At 39.7% G+C, this 18,897-nt stretch overlaps 1 protein-coding gene across 1 annotated transcript in view; it reads left to right on the forward strand.

Annotated features, from left to right (window-relative positions):
- The window catches only part of TDP1 (tyrosyl-DNA phosphodiesterase 1), a 47,843-nt gene that overhangs the window by 25,740 nt on the left and 3,206 nt on the right, over positions 1–18,897 (forward strand). Inside the window, exon 15 of the mRNA XM_080618600.1 lies at positions 8,639–8,753. Coding sequence (XP_080474726.1) covers positions 8,639–8,753 — 115 coding nt within the window. The remainder of the gene's footprint in view (positions 1–8,638; positions 8,754–18,897) is intronic.

Below are 18,897 nucleotides of genomic sequence, written 5' to 3' on the forward strand. Positions count from 1 at the left end.
AATTGTGGCATCCCTATTTACCTCTTCCATACTACTCTTTCTATAGACCTTTATCTTTTGGTAAGCTGAAGCGCCCTTAGCCTGCTCACTTGCTCCTAGAATAGAGATTGTTTATTCTTACTGCTTTTCTTTTTTCTATTTTTTCTTTTTTTCTTCTGTAGCATTTGGGTTGGGAGGGTAGTGAGTAGGGGGATGAAGGTGAGCATGTGATGCAAGTATAAATCTGGAGAAACAGATTCAGATGTAAATCTATGACACAGTGGTGTTCTCAAGGTTCTCCTCACTCACTGAGTCTATTTGGCCTGCTGCACTTTTTGCAAAGTGGTATGTTACTAGAATCATAGAATCATAGAATAGTTAGGGTTGGAAAGGACCTTAAGATCATCTAGTTCCAACCCCCCTGCCATGGGCAGGGACACCTCACACTAAACCATGCCACCCAAGGCCTCATCCAACCTGGCCTTGAACACCACCAGGGATGGAGCATTCACAACCTCCCTGGGCAACCCATTCCAGTTCCACACCACCCTCACAGTAAAGAATTTCTTCCTTATATCCAATCTAAACTTCCCCTGTTTAAGTTTGAACCCGTTACCCCTTGTCCTGTCACTACAGTCCCTGATGAATAATCCATCCCCAGCATCCTTGTAGGCCCCCTTCAGACTGCTATGAGGTCTCCACGCAGCCTTCTCTTCTCCAGGCTGAACAGCCCCAACTTTCTCAGCCTGTCTCCATACGGGAGGTGCTCCAGTCCCCTGATCATCCTTGTGGCCCTCCTCTGGACTTGTTCCAACAGTTCCATGTCCTTTTTATGTTGAGGACACCAGAACTGCACACAATACTCCAACTTAGATCTCACAGGAGCAGAGTAGAGGGGCAGGATCACTTCCTTCAACCTGCTGGTCACGCTCCTTTTGATGCAGCCCAGGATGCAGTTGGCTTTCTGGGCTGCGAGCACACACTGAAGCTGGCTCATGTTCATTTTCTCATCGACCAACACCCCCAAGTCCTTCTCTGCAGTGCTGCTCTGAATCTCTTCTTTGCCCAGCCTGTAGCTGTGCCTGGGATTGCTCTGACCCGGGTGTAGGACCTTGCACTTGGCATGGTTAAACTTCATAAGGTTGGCATCAGCCCACCTCACAAGCGTGTCGAAGTCCCTCTGGATGGCATCCCTTCCCTCCAGGGTATCAACCGAACCACACAGCTTGGTGTCATCGGCAAACTTGCTGAGGGCGCACTAAATATAACCCCCATTTTCAAGAAGGGGAAAATGGATGACCCAGGGAATTACAGACCAGTCCGTCTCACCTCTGTGCCTGGCAAAATCTTGGAGCACATTCTCCTGGAAGGCATGCTAAGGCACATGAAACACAAGGAGGTGCTTGGTGACAGCCAGCATGGCTTCACTAAGGGGAAATCCTGCCTGACCAATTTGGTGGCCTTCTATGATGGGGCTATGAAACTGATGGACAGGGACAGAGCCTCTAACTGTTTTTCAGCTACTGAATGAGAAAGTTGTTCATCCAGAATTGGCAGAAATGTGTACATATAAGAAACCATAATTCCAATATATCATGTTTCGTGGTAAAGTTTAGTTTGATTTTGTTGAATAGTGTAATTAAAATGTATGCAATATGGCGATGCTTTGTGCAAGTACAATGCTTTCCTTACAGTTCTCACAGCTCTTACGTAAATATACTAAGCACACAAATGTGCTCCTGTACAGGTAGCTGTACTAAAATCTGCCAGTGTGCATGAGGTAGTCTTATGTCTGAGTTTCAGACCTCTCAGAACACAGCTTAAATAAAACTAATCTAAAACTTGCAAGAATATTTAACTATCTATTTTGGAACAGAATACTTAGTTCTTTTCCTAAATATTTCCTAAATATTGGTTCTTAATTGTGAAAACTGACAGTAGTCACATGATGTGGTGTATATGGGAGCAAAGTGGGGACAAGAACTGCAGCTGTCTTTCCTTTCTTCACTGGGAAGTACCTGCAGAGACACCTGATAACAAGGAGGTAGTCAGAGACAAATATTAATACTTGCCTTATGTATGTGCAGGCATCTGATATTCAAGTTGCAGTGCTTAGCTTGTGAATCTATTTTAGGAGTGTACCCTGCAATTCAGTCTGTGTAAAAAATGTTTCTTTGATAACTTAGTCTGTTTGTCGAGACTTTTGTTGGTTCAGTGTGGCTTTAACATACTATCTGGCAGAGTAATCTTAGGTGAAGATAATGATGAACTAGAAATAGACTGACACTTGTAGAAAATAATTTTTCTAAAGTATGCTGGGTTTGGCTGATTTTGTTTGCAATTAAAAATATACAGAATACAAACTAGATGAAGTGCTTTGAGATGTGACTGAGCGTTCTTTGGCCTCGAGAGACTCGGTATGTTCTAGCTATTAGAATGCCAGTTTAATACTGCCAATTTCTGATAGTTCCATTTCTTCAAATTGTTTCATGCAGCTTGATCACAAAGCTAATGACACTTACTCTGGTAGACGTTAAGACTTAGCATCGTAGAATCACAGAATAGTTTAGGTTGGAGAAGACCTTAAAGGTCATAGAGTGCAACCATAAAAAGATTCCTGGCAGCGTTGCAGTTTGAACCCATGCTCACAAAGAAACAAAAGTTTTAATCCAGTGCCTTAGACCACTTGGCCACAGTACCTTGGTGGATTTGGATAGCACACACTTAATATTCCCAGTCTTAAAAACTCCACGAACTCTGCGGTTTGTGCCTTCTATTTTCTGCTGAATACGAGTTTGGAAGTGGATCGTTCCTCACTTGCCATCTGTTGACTGCAAATTTTCATTTGGTTTTTAAAATGCTTCCAGAACTTACGCTTTGAGGTTTGGTCTTGGCCTCTCAGGCTCTCAGAAATATGTTGAATGGTTGCTCTCAATGTAGCAGCAGCTGTTATCACTTACAGTTTTAGTGTCTAGGGAAAAATCAGCTGATGCTGACATTAGATCACATGCTTATCTTGATTAAAAAATAATGTTTGTAAAAAAAGATTGTGTCCTGTGTTTGAAATGCATTTCCCTTTCTATCTCCATTTCTATTTCTCACCTCCTACATTTTTACTGTCACTTGTGTTCAGCTTGTTCTTTCAGCTGCTGGGGATTCCTTTCCAGAGGCTGAAATAAATTACATCTTTAAGATGTAAAATGTTGAGAATGCCCTGTCGTGTAACAGTGTGGAGTTCTAGGAAGCATGTTGCATAATTCTTTTTATTTATTTTTATTTTTTTTAATGAACTGTGTAATGGAAATCTTTTTAAATAGTTCCTCTTCACAGCTTCCATGTCTGATAAGGTTCTAAGAGAAACTGAGCTTGTAAAATGGTATGAAATTTGTGGAATACTTAATTTTTCTAAAAGGTCTGTTGAAGAATATGGTACCAGCCAGTCAGCTTTTGGAAATAAAAAGAGAAATATAGTAGTTGCTATTAAACTGAGAACTTACCCATGACTGCCTACCAAGTGCTATCAGATGGTACAATTATATCTAGATAATCGGTCACAAACAATTAACACAGAATCTGAAATACTACATGGTGAATACTCAGTGGTAATGAGTAATATATCCTTTTATAGTTGCCTGTGGGGATGAGTGAGCTGCATCTGCATTAGAGAGCAGCCAGCCATTATGTGTGTGTCTGGTCATCAGAACTGAACTGCTTATATTTTTGCTGAGTTCAAACAACTGAACCAAGCATCTTCAGTCATAGCTCAACTTAGATCAGAACCAAAATCAAGTAGGTTAAGCTGTTTGACTGTAACATTAACTTCCAAAGGAATGTTCTCCCACTTTCTTGTTTGGTTTATCTAGTTTCAGGTGAAGTCTTCTATTCTGTATGAAATGGAGCGGGTGTGGGGAAATAAATACAACATAGGCAAACCAAGATTTTATATGTGACCTTTAGGATGCTAAGCCTTGCTTTTAGTGTTCACTGAACTGCTGCAGGGTTTTCAAAGTCCAGCAGTAAAGACACCCAGAGGCATATTTTTCCAAGACGAGGAACTTTGGATTTTGTCCTGGTTTCAGCTGGGATAGATGTAATTTTCTTCTTAGTAGCTGGTGCAGTGCTGTGTTCTGGCTTTAGTCTGAGAACAATGCTGGTAACACACTAATATTTTAGTTGTTGCTCAGAAGCGCTTACCCTGATCAAGGACTTTTCAGTCTCTCATGCTCTACCAGCGAGGAGGGGCACAAGAAGCCAGGAGGAAGCAGAGAAAGGACACCTGACCCAAACTAACCAAAGGAGTATTCCATACCACAGCACTTCATGCCTAGTATAAAAACCTGGGGGGAGTTACCTTGAAGGCCCAGATCGCTGCGCAGATTGGGCTTGCTATTGATTGGTAGGTGGTGAGCAAGTGTATTGTGTGCTCCTTTTTTTATCATTGGGGTTTATTCCTATTTTTTATGATTGCTATATTTTATGTTAATAAACTATTCTTATCTCAACCCACAGGTTTTACCTCTTTGCAATTCTGTCCATCACACCAGTGGGCAGAGAGGGGGAGGAATGAGTTACTGGCTGTGTGGTACTTGGTTGTGGGTTGACTAGTTTAGGAACCTGAATTTGTCACTTCTTTTTGGCTACTTACAAAGAAATGTCCTGATACAGTTGAGTAAAACTTTGTTTTGGATAAATGCATCTCAATATTGAGCAAGGATTTCACTGTATATTCTCCTGGCCAGAGGAGCATGGTTACTGTAAAGTTTGTGTGCATCCTTAATTCTTTCTTGCCAAAACTAGTGAGTTTTTAAATAGTTTTGCTGGGCTAAAAATGGTTTTGGGCTAGAAAATAGACCTAAAAATAATTTGGGTTCTTTTCTGTTTATTGGCACGGGAAAGGATAGTCTCATAATCATCCAGTGGAATAATCAGCCGTGTCCTGCTTCAAAATACTATAGTGATATCAATGTGACTTTCCACTTGAGCAGAATTTCTGTATGATTTTTTTTTTTTTTTTTTTAATAGTCTGCAGTCTGCCTTGGATTTAGGGGAAAAAGAAAAAAAAAAAAAGGCTGGGAAGTAGGATTTTAAAAACTGTTCTACTTTTCCATTCATCCTCCCAATGCCTGCATGATGCTAATGTCCTATGAAGTTGCATGTGTCCAAAAGAAAAAATGCTTTCCCAATTGAGAAATGTATTTCAACCCTTCAAAATGTATTGCTGTAAGTTTCAGTCAAAGAACAAAATATAGTTACAGAGGGGAAAAAGAATAGAATATGGCTGAGAAAAATTTACAAGGCAAGCATATTTTTTTTTAAGGAAAATTCCTGCTGGTTTCTTTTTTGGAAACAGCAAGGAGAGTTGCCAACATCCAGGAAACGCTTAAAACAGACAAAATGTGTGACTTATTATAATTTCTGTGTGAAGACAGACACGTGAGAGTTATTTTTAAAAGCATGTGAATCTCCTCAAAGAGCCTTGTTAACAAATGTATTCCATAACCTAGATTCTTACTCCACAGTGTTTTGAGGAAAACTAAGTATCTTAGGTTAGCATTTCCCGAATAGAAGATCTCTACAGGTTAGGATCTGACAGACAAATAAAACAACTTTAGGATCAATTGTTGGGAGTCTAGTGGGATTGAAAGACAGCATCAGAGAAGAAAGAAGACTCTCAGAAGAGAGGAAAATATAATGGGTGACTACTGAGGAAAAGCAAGTTAGACGAAGGCAAAGGTGTAAAACAAGAAAAAGAAGCAAAATACCTGAGAAGAAACACTGAAGTAATAACAGGGCACAGAGGGTAGAAAAAATGCAGCAGAAACAAAAATATTACTGGGTTGAAAAAAAAGATGGGTAACAGGAAAGAAAATGAGATTAAAAATGTCCTATAAGTGGTGCTGTTTTCTTTCATGTTGTTTGAAAAGCACCCCCTGCTATGAATTGGAATGGAATACATGTGGCATAGTTCTTGATACTGGATTTAAATTGAGGTTTCTATGTATGTACGTAGAGGCCTATGTAGGAGGTGTTCTTCACTGATTTGATAGCTATGGTTACATGGATTTTAAACTCTGATGATGCCAGGCAACAGGTGTGTAACTTGGCTGCTCTTGATCAGGCATGCGTATGAAATTAATTGTAAAATAGGAACCAACTCAGTACAGCAGAGAAGCCTTCTCTGCCATTCCACGTTTCTCCCATAGCTGTGTGTAGAAGACAAGAGAAGCTTACAAGTGCTTGGGGCAATCAAGCCTCATACAAGCCATTTTAGTTTACAATTTAAATGTCACCTTAAGAGTAATACGTAGGGCTGTGCACCACCTGGACTGAAACTTGCCTGCTGTGAGTTGTTTGCATTTATTTTGATCATACTGCTTGGTACTTAAAGGCTAAGCTCTACAAAAGGCCATAGCCTGGTTTTAATGAGGTCATATGAAAATTCCACTGACCTTAATGGTGTAAGGAAGAGAAATTTAAAATGGCTTTTCATTCACATACACCTTTAGCATGACCTTGTTTGCTTGTTTTCCTGTTCTTTTATTTGAAAGGCAGCAGCTTTTATGTAATCCCTGAAATAATACATGTTGTTTCTTACTTCATAGCTAGCAATTTCTTGTTACCTTGGGTCGGGGGACAAAAAAAGCATCTGTATTTTAGAGGAGTTTGTTGAATTCCCTCTCTGGTGTTTTTTTTCTCTCCCTTTTCTCTGTTACTATGATTCTTGAGTATCAAAGAAAAAGGCATAAGGCTGCTTTCCATCCAGTGCTTTGTGTGGTCATATGAATGCCTGCTTCCTCTAGCTTAAACTGCTAACATTTGATGAAGTAAAACTTCAGCCAAAAAGAACTTATAGTATTGTAAAAGTATTGTATATAGATGGGACTATCAATTCAGCCAGCATGTATGTTTGAATAATATGGAATTGTTTAATGGTAATTAGAAATTGTGCTTGTACTATCACAAAACAATAATCCAGTAGAACTTGGGCTCATGACTCCTACAACTTGGATAATGTGTACGTTAATGTTTGGACATGAGCCAGCAGTGTGAGCTCGCAGCCTAGAATGCCAACTGTATGCTGGGCTGCATCAAAAGGAGTGTGACCAGCAGGTCAAGGGAGGTGATTCTGCCCCTATACTCTGCTCTTGTGAGACCCCACTTGGAGTACTGCATACAGCTCTGGGGCCCCCAACATAAGAACAACATGGACGTGTTGGAGTGGCTCCAGAAGGCCATGAGATGATGATCAGAGGGCTGGAGCACCTCTCCTTTGAGTGGTTGAGAGTGCTGGGTTTGTTCAGCCTAGAGAAGACTTGTAGCAATCTTTCGGTACCTAAAGAGGGCCTCCAGGAATGCTGGAGAGGGACCTTTACAAGGGCATGTAGTCAGAGGACAAGGGGGAATTGTTTTAAACTAAAAGAAGGTAGATTCAGACTAGATTAAGGAAGAAATTATCTACTATGAGGGTGATGAAATCCTGGAACATGTTACCCATTACACTTGGAACATTCAAGGCCAGGTTGATGAGGGCTCTGAGCAACCTGATCTAGTTGAAGATGTCCCTGCTCATTGCGGAGGGTTGGACTATAGATGACCCTTAAAGGTCTCTTCCCACCCAAACTATTCCAGGATTTTTCTTAGGAAGAAAAATACAGTTCTTAGAATTTCTAATAATTTCTAATTATTTCTAGTGTCTTAGAAATAATTAATAAAAGATTGATAGCCTTTAAGTTTATAATCTGTTCTAATCAAATTATACTTGATTGACAATAGGCTATTGGAAATCTCAGTATTAGAGGTTTGCTTTTGTGTAACCCATTGTAATTTATGAATGGGATCCGATTTGTCTGAAGAAATGATGAAGCAATATCATCTACTGAAGCTACCTGAATCGCTTGAAATCTGTCTACTCTTGTATTATAGCTTTTTTTGTAGTCCTTAATCTTGTTTGAAATCCACTGTTGTTCTAATGTGAGTGTAGTCTTTGAAACTTTTATGCAAGCAGTTACAAATCTTCATTAAAGTCTTTTAGCATATATGGCTAGTGTTATCAAAAACATCTGAAAAGCACAGGTTGGAAGACTTGTTTCTGTATCAGAAGTTGAATTTAATTCAGTTCATGAAGCACACTGAACTTCTAATATGGTCTGGATGAAGCTAAACAGCAAAGAGAAAATTTTTAAAGCTTTCCCCTTTAGTTAAATATTAAATGCCAGAGGTGTTTTGTTTAATAATTAAAATTTTATTCCAATGTCTGTAAGCATTTATGCAAAAGCAGCAACATCTTGTATTGACATATGCTGCTCATATGGCAGCCTATTGCAAAGACCTTACTCAATTTAGATAGAATTGTTTACACAAGCAAGGCCACAACCGTGTTTACCTAGTGAATGTGGAAAAAGATTGGTATACGTGTAAGGGACTGAGGAGGTAGAGCGTATCCATTGTGGACCCAAGCCAGTGAATGTTAAAGATGAGAACCTGAAATAGTAGTAATACAGAAGCTGAGTTGTTTAGGAAGTATCTAATCTCAATAATGGAGGAAAAACATTTTGTTTATTAAAATAACTCATTGAGAAAAAATCTATTGTAGATTAGGTTTGTCTTTTCCCCCCAGAGCTACTAAGTCTTCCTTCTGTGTGTTTCCCTTCCTTCACAGGGATTGGACAAAGGTTACTTTCATGTGAAAGGAAAAATGCCTTCAGAAAGTGATAATCCAGCAACATACTTTCCTGTACCTTTTGACCTCCCACCAGAACAGTATGGAAGCAAAGGTAAGGTATGAGTTCAGAAGAAAAGTTGATGTATTAGATATGCAGCAAAATAATTTGAGTAACTCTGAGTCATTGGAATACTGCTATGTTCTAAAGCTTTACTTTAACATTTTTGTGGCATGACTGCATTTAAGGTTATATCAGTCCCACGTTCTGTTTGTGATTTCAAAGAAAGGAACTATGCAGTCTTTTTGTGCTGGTTTTTTTCATTATCATTTAAGTTTTGGATCAACAAACTAGATACTACTTTTTCATTCTTTTTCTGAAATTCTTGTATACATTAGGAAAATAGATATTCTTTATGGAATTGAAATGTTTTTCTGCAGAACTGATGGGAGAAGGAGTGTTAAAAGAGGACTGTTTGGAAGAGAGCAGGTGTTAGGAAAAAAGCTAGTCCTTTGGAAGTGGGGTGAAAAAGAAATACCATAGAGCAAATGTGAAAGAATTGCTGTAAATTAGAAGATGGAAAAGTTGCTTTTTCTCCATTCTGTATTTCATAGTTTAAGACTTCATTATCTTGAAGATCTGTGTTGAAATCCTTCTGGAGGGGCAAAAGTGTTATATTTCATAACACTTGAAAAGACTTACACAATCTCAACCTCCTCAGCTCCCAAGACTCTCTAGAACATGCAAATCAGGAAAGTGCTAAGTATGTGCTGCTATGGGGTGTTGATGGCCCCAAAGCCTAAAAATACATTGAGGATACTGCTGTTGATGCACAACCTGCATTATTTTGGGTTTTATAGTTTTGTTCTTAAACTAATGCAAAAAGATTGTGACAAACTTTTTTTGAGAAGCCATGATCTAAGAAAGGTATCATCTGCAGTAGACCCTGAAATAATAGATAGTAATAAAGAGCTCAGGAAAGGTGGTGTTTATAGCAACTCAGATCTTAGAACTAACACATGATGCAGGGTGAAAAAATATTTAAAACCTAAGAAGTAAATAGACTTAGAGTTTTATATAGTAAATAAAAATGCATCATTTCAGAGTGACTGAAGTCTCCCAGCAGGATCGGAGCCTGCAAGCATGATGCTTCTTGTAGTTGAAGTAAGAATTTTTTGGCAGCATCCTCTTGATGGGGCAGCCTGTAGTAAGCAGCAACCATGACGTTTTCTTTGTTGGCTTGACCTCTGATTTTTTTCACCAGTGATCTCCCAACCTGCTTATTGCTGTTTTTCAAACACAGCTCTGTGCAGTCAATGCACTCTTTTTCCTTTTTGCTTTGAGGGCAACCTCCCCTCCCCCCCCCCTTCTTCCTTGCCTGTCCCTTCTGAACAGTTTATAACCAGTGATTGCAGTGCTCCAGTGATCTGATTCTACAGTATCAGTTAGATCACAGCTTTTCAGCTGCACAGTGGCTTCCAGCTCCTGTATCCAGGCTGTGTGTGTTGGTGTAGAAGCATGTAGCTGTACTGTCACTTTTTAAGAGGGACAAGCCCTGATTCTTCTGCAGCATTTCACAAGTGTTTCCCTGTTGTTTCCTAATGCATCAGCAAAAAGGCTCTTGCCTCACTTGATCAGGTGAATCCTGTCAGCTCCCAGCAAATCTAGTTTCTCACAGGTAGATCCATGATTGTAGAAGCCAAAACCCTGAGTATGGCACCAGCTACACAGACAAGTGTTCACCTGTTCAGTACAAGGCATGCTACTTTTGTAACTTGCAAAGATGATTTTTCTGCTTTAAGATCTTACTACTTAAAAGAATTCTTAAATTGCATTTTGGTATTCTGAAGAAAAAATACTGGCTAATGTAGAAGTGCTAATGCAATCTATTATACTGGTTTAGTATAAACCATGCTGTGCATTTAAGTACTATGAATGTTGTTTGGGGAGTGGTGGCAGGAGTTGTGCTGGGTTACTAGCTAACTGAAGAGGTAAAACACACTACAGCTGCCTGTTGTGCTCTGGGACATGCGTGCTAGCTAATGGTTAACTAATGCTCAAACTGATGGGTTTTGAAAGTTTTTTTCTAAAAGGTCATACTTAAATTTTTGGAAATTTTGAAACAAAAGATTCAAAATCAGAATCAGTGTGTTACATATACTGTCAGCCCCATGCAAGAATGTAGTTGTATAATTAACATTGTTCTTGTTTTAATTCCTGCATTTACCCTAATGAGTCAGTGAGGTTTATGCGTATTTCAGCAAAGCGTAAAAATTTTTTTTCCAAATCCTTTTTTTCTCTTTTTGCATGGAAAGCTTATTGCTGTAGAGAACTTATTTGTCTGTAGTTCAGCTTTTGGGTCTCATATTTCTCCCATCATATGAACAGATGACAGGATCCAAGTTGTCTAGGTTTTGGCAATGGAAGCAAAGTCAACTATCTGTGCCTTTTCGTATCTCTTTCCTGAATATTCTGTTTCAGTTGCTCAGCATCTTGGTGGGAAAGATGTTTAAAGAATTCCCATGTTATGGGATGGACTCATAAAATAATCTGTCCCTAACAATACACTTATCAACTCTCAAAGTCTCTGGAGACTGGTATAAATAGATTTGTTTTAATAGAAGCAAAAATGCAAGTAATTATTTTTTCCCTAAAGAAACCATATTGACTGATCCTTATAACTGAAGGGGAAAAGGCTCTGGGGGATTTTCCATGAACTCAGATTCTCTAACCATGGGAAAACAAAGTACACATCCCTTTCATATAATCAGAAAAAATCTATTAGGAGCAGGAGGGAGGATAAGTGGGTGCGATAGTGAACAGATAGTCAGGAGCAGGGCCATACATTTGCCATGTAAAGTTCTAAGTAGAAGATGGGTATACTGAAATACATTGTTTTTTCTTGTACTTGTGCAAATTCTAATCTTGGATCAGAGATACTCAATGTTACAGAATTATGTTATTATCCAATGTAACAAAGTGAAAGAAAAACAGTTCTTTAGTTTGTGGAAATAATTTAGTTGCAGAAATTCTTTGTCATTCTGTCACAATGGCTTTCTGTCATATTAATTGGAGTTTATTAGCTGGGACTAGACTTCCAGTGTGAAAACTGTTACAGTGAAGTAAATGCATCTTGAAAAGCAATAAAATACGTGTCAGGACATACAATGATAAACTCATCAGTAATGATGTAAATAATCTCTCTGGTTTCAGCCATCATAGTTTGTGAGGTTGATCCACAGTCTTTTAAAGTCCATTAAGTTTAATAATAATGAAGTAATTTGATCCCTATTAGATGTCACTGTTAGGCAATTATAATATATCACCTGTGTGACACATATTTGGAATTTTCCTGTTGTTTTCATTTAGCTTTCAGCTGTATTTCAGACTTGCACAAAGCCACATTTTACAATACATGGACAGGTAAATTCCATCTAGTTGTGCCAGAGTTATTTGAGCTTTCTGAAGGGAACAGAGAATAAAATTTAACTGGGTCTCAAATCATAGCTGGTAACAGCATGGCCACATCAAGTTGAGATGAATTTGTAATATTTCTCCTTTAAGAGAAATATTTTCAAGTTGAATAGCTGATTTTAACTACAAAGGGTGATAAAAAAAACCACCAACAAACCACACTGTAATGCTTGAAAAAATACTTTTGTACCTAAAAATTGTCAGAAAATAATGATAAAGTGATTAATTAGCTTGATGAATCAGTGAATCTGTGGCTTTATATGTCTTGTAAACCATATTATTGTTGTATTATAGTAAGCGTCAGGATTTTGGGCTGCTTCATCTGTTTGGTGCTTATTTAGTGAGATCTCAGCAGGTGAAACATTTCTGTAACATTTGTCTGCATTGTTATTCTGCGAGATTTCAGATGTTTTAATCTCATGCACTTATTGCAGAACTCTCTTACAGTGCTACTGAAAAGGGATGAGCTAAAAATACATTTATCATCAGTTCTTTGAGTTGTGACTGGGTTATAAGACAGGAATTTATATAAGTTTTTTCTGAGCTCCCAGTTCAAAATGCTGTGGAACTGCTTAAACCCTCTGGAAGAAAACCCCATAAAGTAGGAGGGTAAGTAATCTGTTAAAAAAGTTATTTCTCATTCAGTTTCCTCTTCAGTGTATATATTTATATCAAGGAAGGAAACTGGCTGTGTTCATTTGACTAATACTATACAGAAAACATATACATACAAGAAAATAAGACAGGTTCCAGCTCAGTTCAGTGTAATCTAGAGTTAGAGTGAAACTACATATTACCCTCTATATATGCCAATTGTATGAATTACATCAGTCTTTGGTTATTTTGTTCTTTGTTAAAGATTTCTTTCCTGAGCCATTCTCACAATTTGTAAGAATGTATTAAAAATGTATTTCATTATTTTCCAGTGGAAAATCTATTTCACCCTTGATAACTTGGGGACTAAAGCTGTCAAATCTCATGCTATGAGAGGGTTGAATGGCGGTGGGCAGATGAGATGGAAATTTGCTTTAATGCATGTTGAGGCATTGTGGAGAAATGAACAGTCCAGTTAGCAATACATTAGTTCTCTGGCTGAAGTTTTCAACCTCTGACAGCTGTGATTTCATTTTCTTAAGAATGCACAAGAGGATCTCTAGCATGTCTCACAGGAACAGCTCTCTCCCTTGTGAGAGGCCATGCTCACTATTCAATATTCCATTGCCACACTTACATGAAAGAGCAAATTGACTTTTCTTTGTATCTTGAGATATTCAGTGCTTGATATTTTATCTAGTTTTCAATGAGTGGGAATTGGGAGCGTGGCAAAATTACGTGTGGCAAATGTGTAGTGATTTCAGGAAAGAGGTTTATTACACATAAACTGCTGTTGTGTTGAATAGAAACAAGAAATACTTCATGGCATATTTGCCTCCAGCTCTGGTAGGTTTAGATATTTGTGTGTAGTTTGTTATTTAAACAGTGGGGACAATCTTCATCTATCTTGCCTTGTACTAGTGACAGATTTCCTAAAGGAAAGAGATCAGTGTTTTGTCCAGCTAAGTTAGAGGAATCCTTTCTTACTCTGAGCTCCCTCAACAAGAGCTGATGATGGTCATATAAGCTCTGGGAAAATGTCACTGTACATAATCTCTACCTTTCTCCTACCTTTATTTTCTTCTTTTGTCCAAAGTTCTAGAATTGTCTTTTATTTACTTCAAGTAAATTGTCATATATTTACTTCACCAAGTAAATAAAATATTTTAAAAAATTAAGAAAGATGACTTCTGGGGAATTCATTCACATTTTTCAATAACCTCCTTTTTTCCAATTAGTATTGCACAGCTACATGTGACCTGTATACTCTCTAGAGTTTGAAAGAACTTGACTGGCAGCATCCTATATGAATTTATAGAGAACTTCAAGTCCTTTCAGTATGCTTAATATGGTAGAGACTCTAAGGTAATGTCCTTTCTTCTGAGATGACAACTGGAAGCTAGTCCTGTTAGATGTCTGATCTGATTTGCCAGGTGTTACTAACCAATTTCTTTGAGCTCAGATCTTGTCTTTGGCTAAGAGGGATCTTCCAAAATATGCTTCAGATCATTAACTGAGAGCATCGTCATGAGATGGCAAATTCGCTGGAGGGTTGATATTTTGCTTCAATGGTTGGTTAACCGAGGCATTTAAGAAAGTGCTTTATTTCAGTTATTGTTAAGGGTAGATGGATGATGCCTAGTCTAGTTGTCGACCTTCCATGTGATTTGATCTCTCTTGTGCAGAGTGCAGGATTCGCAGTTGAAGTCTGAGGAAATGCAACAGTGCGTCATCCTAGCATACCAGAGTTAAGGTTGCCCAGAGAATTTTACCTGGTCATTTTTCCTTTAGACTGTTTCTTCCCAGCTGCTTTAAATTACCAGTGCAAAACAGTTTTATTATTCACGATATACATAGCTTGCACCTTTCTCTTGCTGCAGGGCATAACATGCACATTTTACATCTGGCAGTTTTAAAATAAAGATTAAGATCATTCCCACTCTGAAGTGACAAACGACCTCATTAATTTTTAGCAGGTAACAATTGTTGTATGCAACATGTATGTTACTAACTCTTTGCAAATTTGAACAGTTTCAGTTGAATTGCAAAGTTCATTTGTGGGCAACAAATGTATCTTCAGGGCAAAACATTTGAAGAATTAAAAAAAAATAAACTGCCTGGTAGCTAATAGTACTACTTAATATCTTGACAGATAAACTATGTAGATGCAACAATCTCCTGGAATCCTCTGTTGCTAACCAACAGATTCAGGCTATCATAACAAAAAAAAAATCCGACTATAAGAAAGATAAATGTATTGATGATGCTAAGAGAAAAGAAACCTATAGACCAGTAAAATTACAGAGTTCTTTTGAAGAAAAACAGAAAATTATCCAGTCTGGTATTTGGGAAACATGCACACAACAGCCAACCTTCCTTTGCAAGATATCTTTATAAACAAAATTTCTTCGTACCTTTGATAATACTCAGATTTTTATTTCCCTCTAGAATCTTTCAGATAAGTACAACTATTTGGTTGTATGCAATCATCTTCTCATTGAGCTCCATTGTCACGTTTCAGTTGCAATTATCTCTCTTACCAATACAAGTTGACGTGGTCCTCTCATGAAAGTACAGCATTTCATTTGTAGTGCGTAGGGCCTGATTGCCGTATCACTTTTGTTTAACCTGTCATGGTTTAAGCCCCATGTCTCCACCAACTAATAAGAAAGAAACACAAGCTTTCTTGGGTGCTGTGGGGTTCTGGAGAATGCACATCCCAAATTACAGTTCGATTGTAAGCCCTCTCTATCATGTGACCCGGAAGAAGAACGATTTTAAATGGGGCCCTGAGCAACAACAAGCCTTTGAGCAAATTAAATGTGAGATAGTTCATGCAGTAGCCCTTGGATCAGCCCGGACTGGGCCAGATGTAAAAAATGTACTGTACACCGCAGCTGGGGAGAATGGTCCTACCTGGAGCCTGTGGCAGAAAGCTCCAGGGGAGACTTGAGGTCGACCCCTTGGCTTTTGGAGTCGGGGATACAAAGGATCTGAGGCCAGCTATACCCTAACTGAGAAAGAGATACTGGCAGCCTATGAAGGGGTTCGAGCTGCTTCGGAGGTGATTGGCACTGAAGCACAGCTCCTCCTGGCACCCCGGTTGCCCGTTCTGGGCTGGATGTTCAAAGGCAGGGTCTCCTCTACACATCATGCAACCGATGCGACATGGAGTAAATGGGCTGCACTAATTACACAACGAGCTCGAATAGGAAATCCCAGTCGTCCAGGCATTCTAGAAGTCATCATGGACTGGCCAGAGGGCAAAGATTTTGGAATGTCACCAGAGGAGGAGGTGATGCGTGCTGAAGAGGCCCCACCATATAATAAACTGTCAGAAAGTGAAAAGCAGTATGCCTTGTTTACTGATGGGTCCTGCCGTATTGTGGGAAAACATCGGAGATGGAAGGCAGCTGTATGGAGTCCTCAATGACAAGTTGCAGAAACTGCTGAAGGGGAGGGTGAATCGAGTCAGTTTGCCGAGGTGAAAGCCATCCAGCTGGCCCTGGACATTGCTGAATGAGAAAAGTGGCCAGTACTTTATCTCTATACTGACTCATGGATGGTGGCAAATGCCCTGTGGGGGTGGTTGCAGCAATGGAAGCAGAGCAACTGGCAACGCAGAGGTAAACCCATCTGGGCTGCTGCACTGTGGCAAGATATCGCTGCCCGGGTGCAGAACCTGGTGGTGAAGGTACGCCATGTAGATGCCCATGTACCCAAGAGTCAGGCCACTGAGGAACACCAGAACAACCAACAAGTGGATAAAGCTGCTAAGATTGAAGTGGCTCAGATGGACTTAGATTGGCAACATAAAGGTGAATTATTTTTGGCCCGGTGGGCCCATGACACTTCAGGCCATCAGGGCAGAGATGCAACATACAGATGGGCCCGTGATCGAGGGGTGGACTTAACAATGGACACTATTGCCCGGGTTATTCATGAGTGTGAAACATGTGCTGCAATTAAACAAGCCAAACGGTTAAAGCCTCTTTGGTATGGAGGATGATGGCTGAAGTATAAATATGGGGAGGCCTGGCAGATTGATTATATCACACTCCCACCAACCCGCCAAGGCAAGCGCCATGTGCTTACCATGGTGGAAGCAACCACCGGATGGCTGGAAACATACGCTGTGCCCCATGCCACTGCCTGGAACACTATCCTGGGCCTTGAGAAACAGATTTTGTGGCGACATGGCACCCCAGAGAGAATTGAGTCAGACAATGGGACTCATTTCCGGAATAACCTTATAGACACTTGGGCCAAAGAGCATGGCATTGAGTGGGTATATCACATCCCCTACCATGCACCAGCCTCTGGGAAAATCGAACGGTATAATGGGCTGTTAAAAACTACACTGAGAGCAATGGGTGGGGGAACTTTCAAGCATTGGGATACACACTTACCAAAGGCCACCTGGTTGGTCAACACCAGAGGATCTGCCAACAGGGCTGGCCCCACGTTGGGCGCCAAAAAGAACTGTCGTGGTTTAAGCCCCGGCTGTAAATTAGAACCACGCAGTCTACTTCCCCCCCCCACTCCCCAGAGGGATGGGGAGGAGAATCGAAAGAATGTAACTCCCACGGGTTGAGATAAAAACAGTCCAGTAACTCAGGTATAACACAAATCACTACTGCTGCCACCAATAATAATAATGATAAGAGAAATAACAAGGGAAGAAAATATGATACCGCTCGCCGGAAAAGAGCCCGACCGAAAAGAGGACGTGCCCTTCCGGGTAGCTCCCAGTTACATCCCCGGGCATGACGTGCTGTGGTATGGAATACCTCTTTGGCTAGTTTGGGTCAGGCGTCCTGTCCCTGCTTCCTCCCGGCCCCTCCTCCTCCCTGGCAGAGCATGAGACTCACAAAGTCCTTGGTCAGTCTAAACATCGGTGTTATCAGCTCTTCCCAGGCCAAAAGTCAAAAACACAGTGCTGCAACAGCTACTAAGAAGGAGAAAAACTGACTGCTACTGCTGAACCCAGGACAAACCCTATTGAGAAGTTTCTTACAACAGATGTACACTGCACAAAGAGATACAACCCCAGGGTGGTTTTATACATTTGTGTGGGAAAAAGTACAAGCTGCTTGCTGTAGTCACGGAATATCACTTAATTTGTGATTTGGCTATTACACAGTTCACTGACTAAGCAAATAATCTGCTGTATGGGAGGAACTTGAAAATTCAGTATGTAAGTAAGTACATCAAGGGCTGTTTTTAGAACAACTTGGGAAGGGCCTCAGAAAAGTGTGGAAAACTTCTCATTGAGAAACAAAGCAAATCCTGCTCTTAAACAGGATTGGGTTTTTTTTGTTTTGTTTTTTTTTGTTTTGTTTTGTTTTGTTTTTTTCTCCCAACAAGTGGTCATTGTCCTGGCCTTCAGGAATAATTACCTTGTCTGTGTATATTATAGATCCCACACCTCTACCCCACCTGTCTTTCCCCATTCTTGAAATCTTTCAGGTATGATTTTTGCATTGAGAGGTGTTCCATCTCAACAAGATGAGTTCCTTTGTAAATGCGGTGCTCATCTAAAGGAAGGGGAGAAAAGAGACTGGAGTATAGTGTGCACCTTCTGCAAATGCTGAAAGGGAGAACTTTCCAGCCTCACACAGCAGGGAGTACATGTTAGAATGTGTATGTGGAATGACTTGAAGAACTCTGGTTATTTACTACTTCAAAGCTAAATTCTTCAGTTGGAAGACTCCTAAAATATTGTGAGAGATGATGTAAGAATCCAGTTTCTGCTTTTAGAAATCAACCAGGAATAGCTGTCATCCAGATCTCCACTCAAGTGCAGAAGACAGTTGTATTTTCACTGTAGGAAGAGAATCACAAAGATCCTTAATTGTATTTTATCCTTTACTGTTCAATTGCATGTTCCTGTAATTCACAGACTTTTCTACTTTTGGCTGTACACACTGTACTGCCATCTGTCATATTTATGAGAACATGAAGTTTTGAGATGGCTTTCTGGTGTGTTCCTGACCTACACAATATACTGCATTTGGAAAGTACTGTTGTTAAAATTTGCAAAACAACCTTGTTCCTCTGTCAGTTCATGATTTCTTATTCTGTAACTTGATCTCAAAATGTGGGGGACTGTTTGAGTGATTGATCAGGTGTACTTGAAATAACTTGTTTTCCAGGGCCTCTATCTTTAAATGAAATGTGATGGTCTGTT

The sequence above is a fragment of the Psittacula echo genome, assembly GCF_963264785.1.
Source record: "Psittacula echo genome assembly, chromosome: 5".
Lineage (NCBI taxonomy): Eukaryota > Metazoa > Chordata > Aves > Psittaciformes > Psittacidae > Psittacula > Psittacula echo.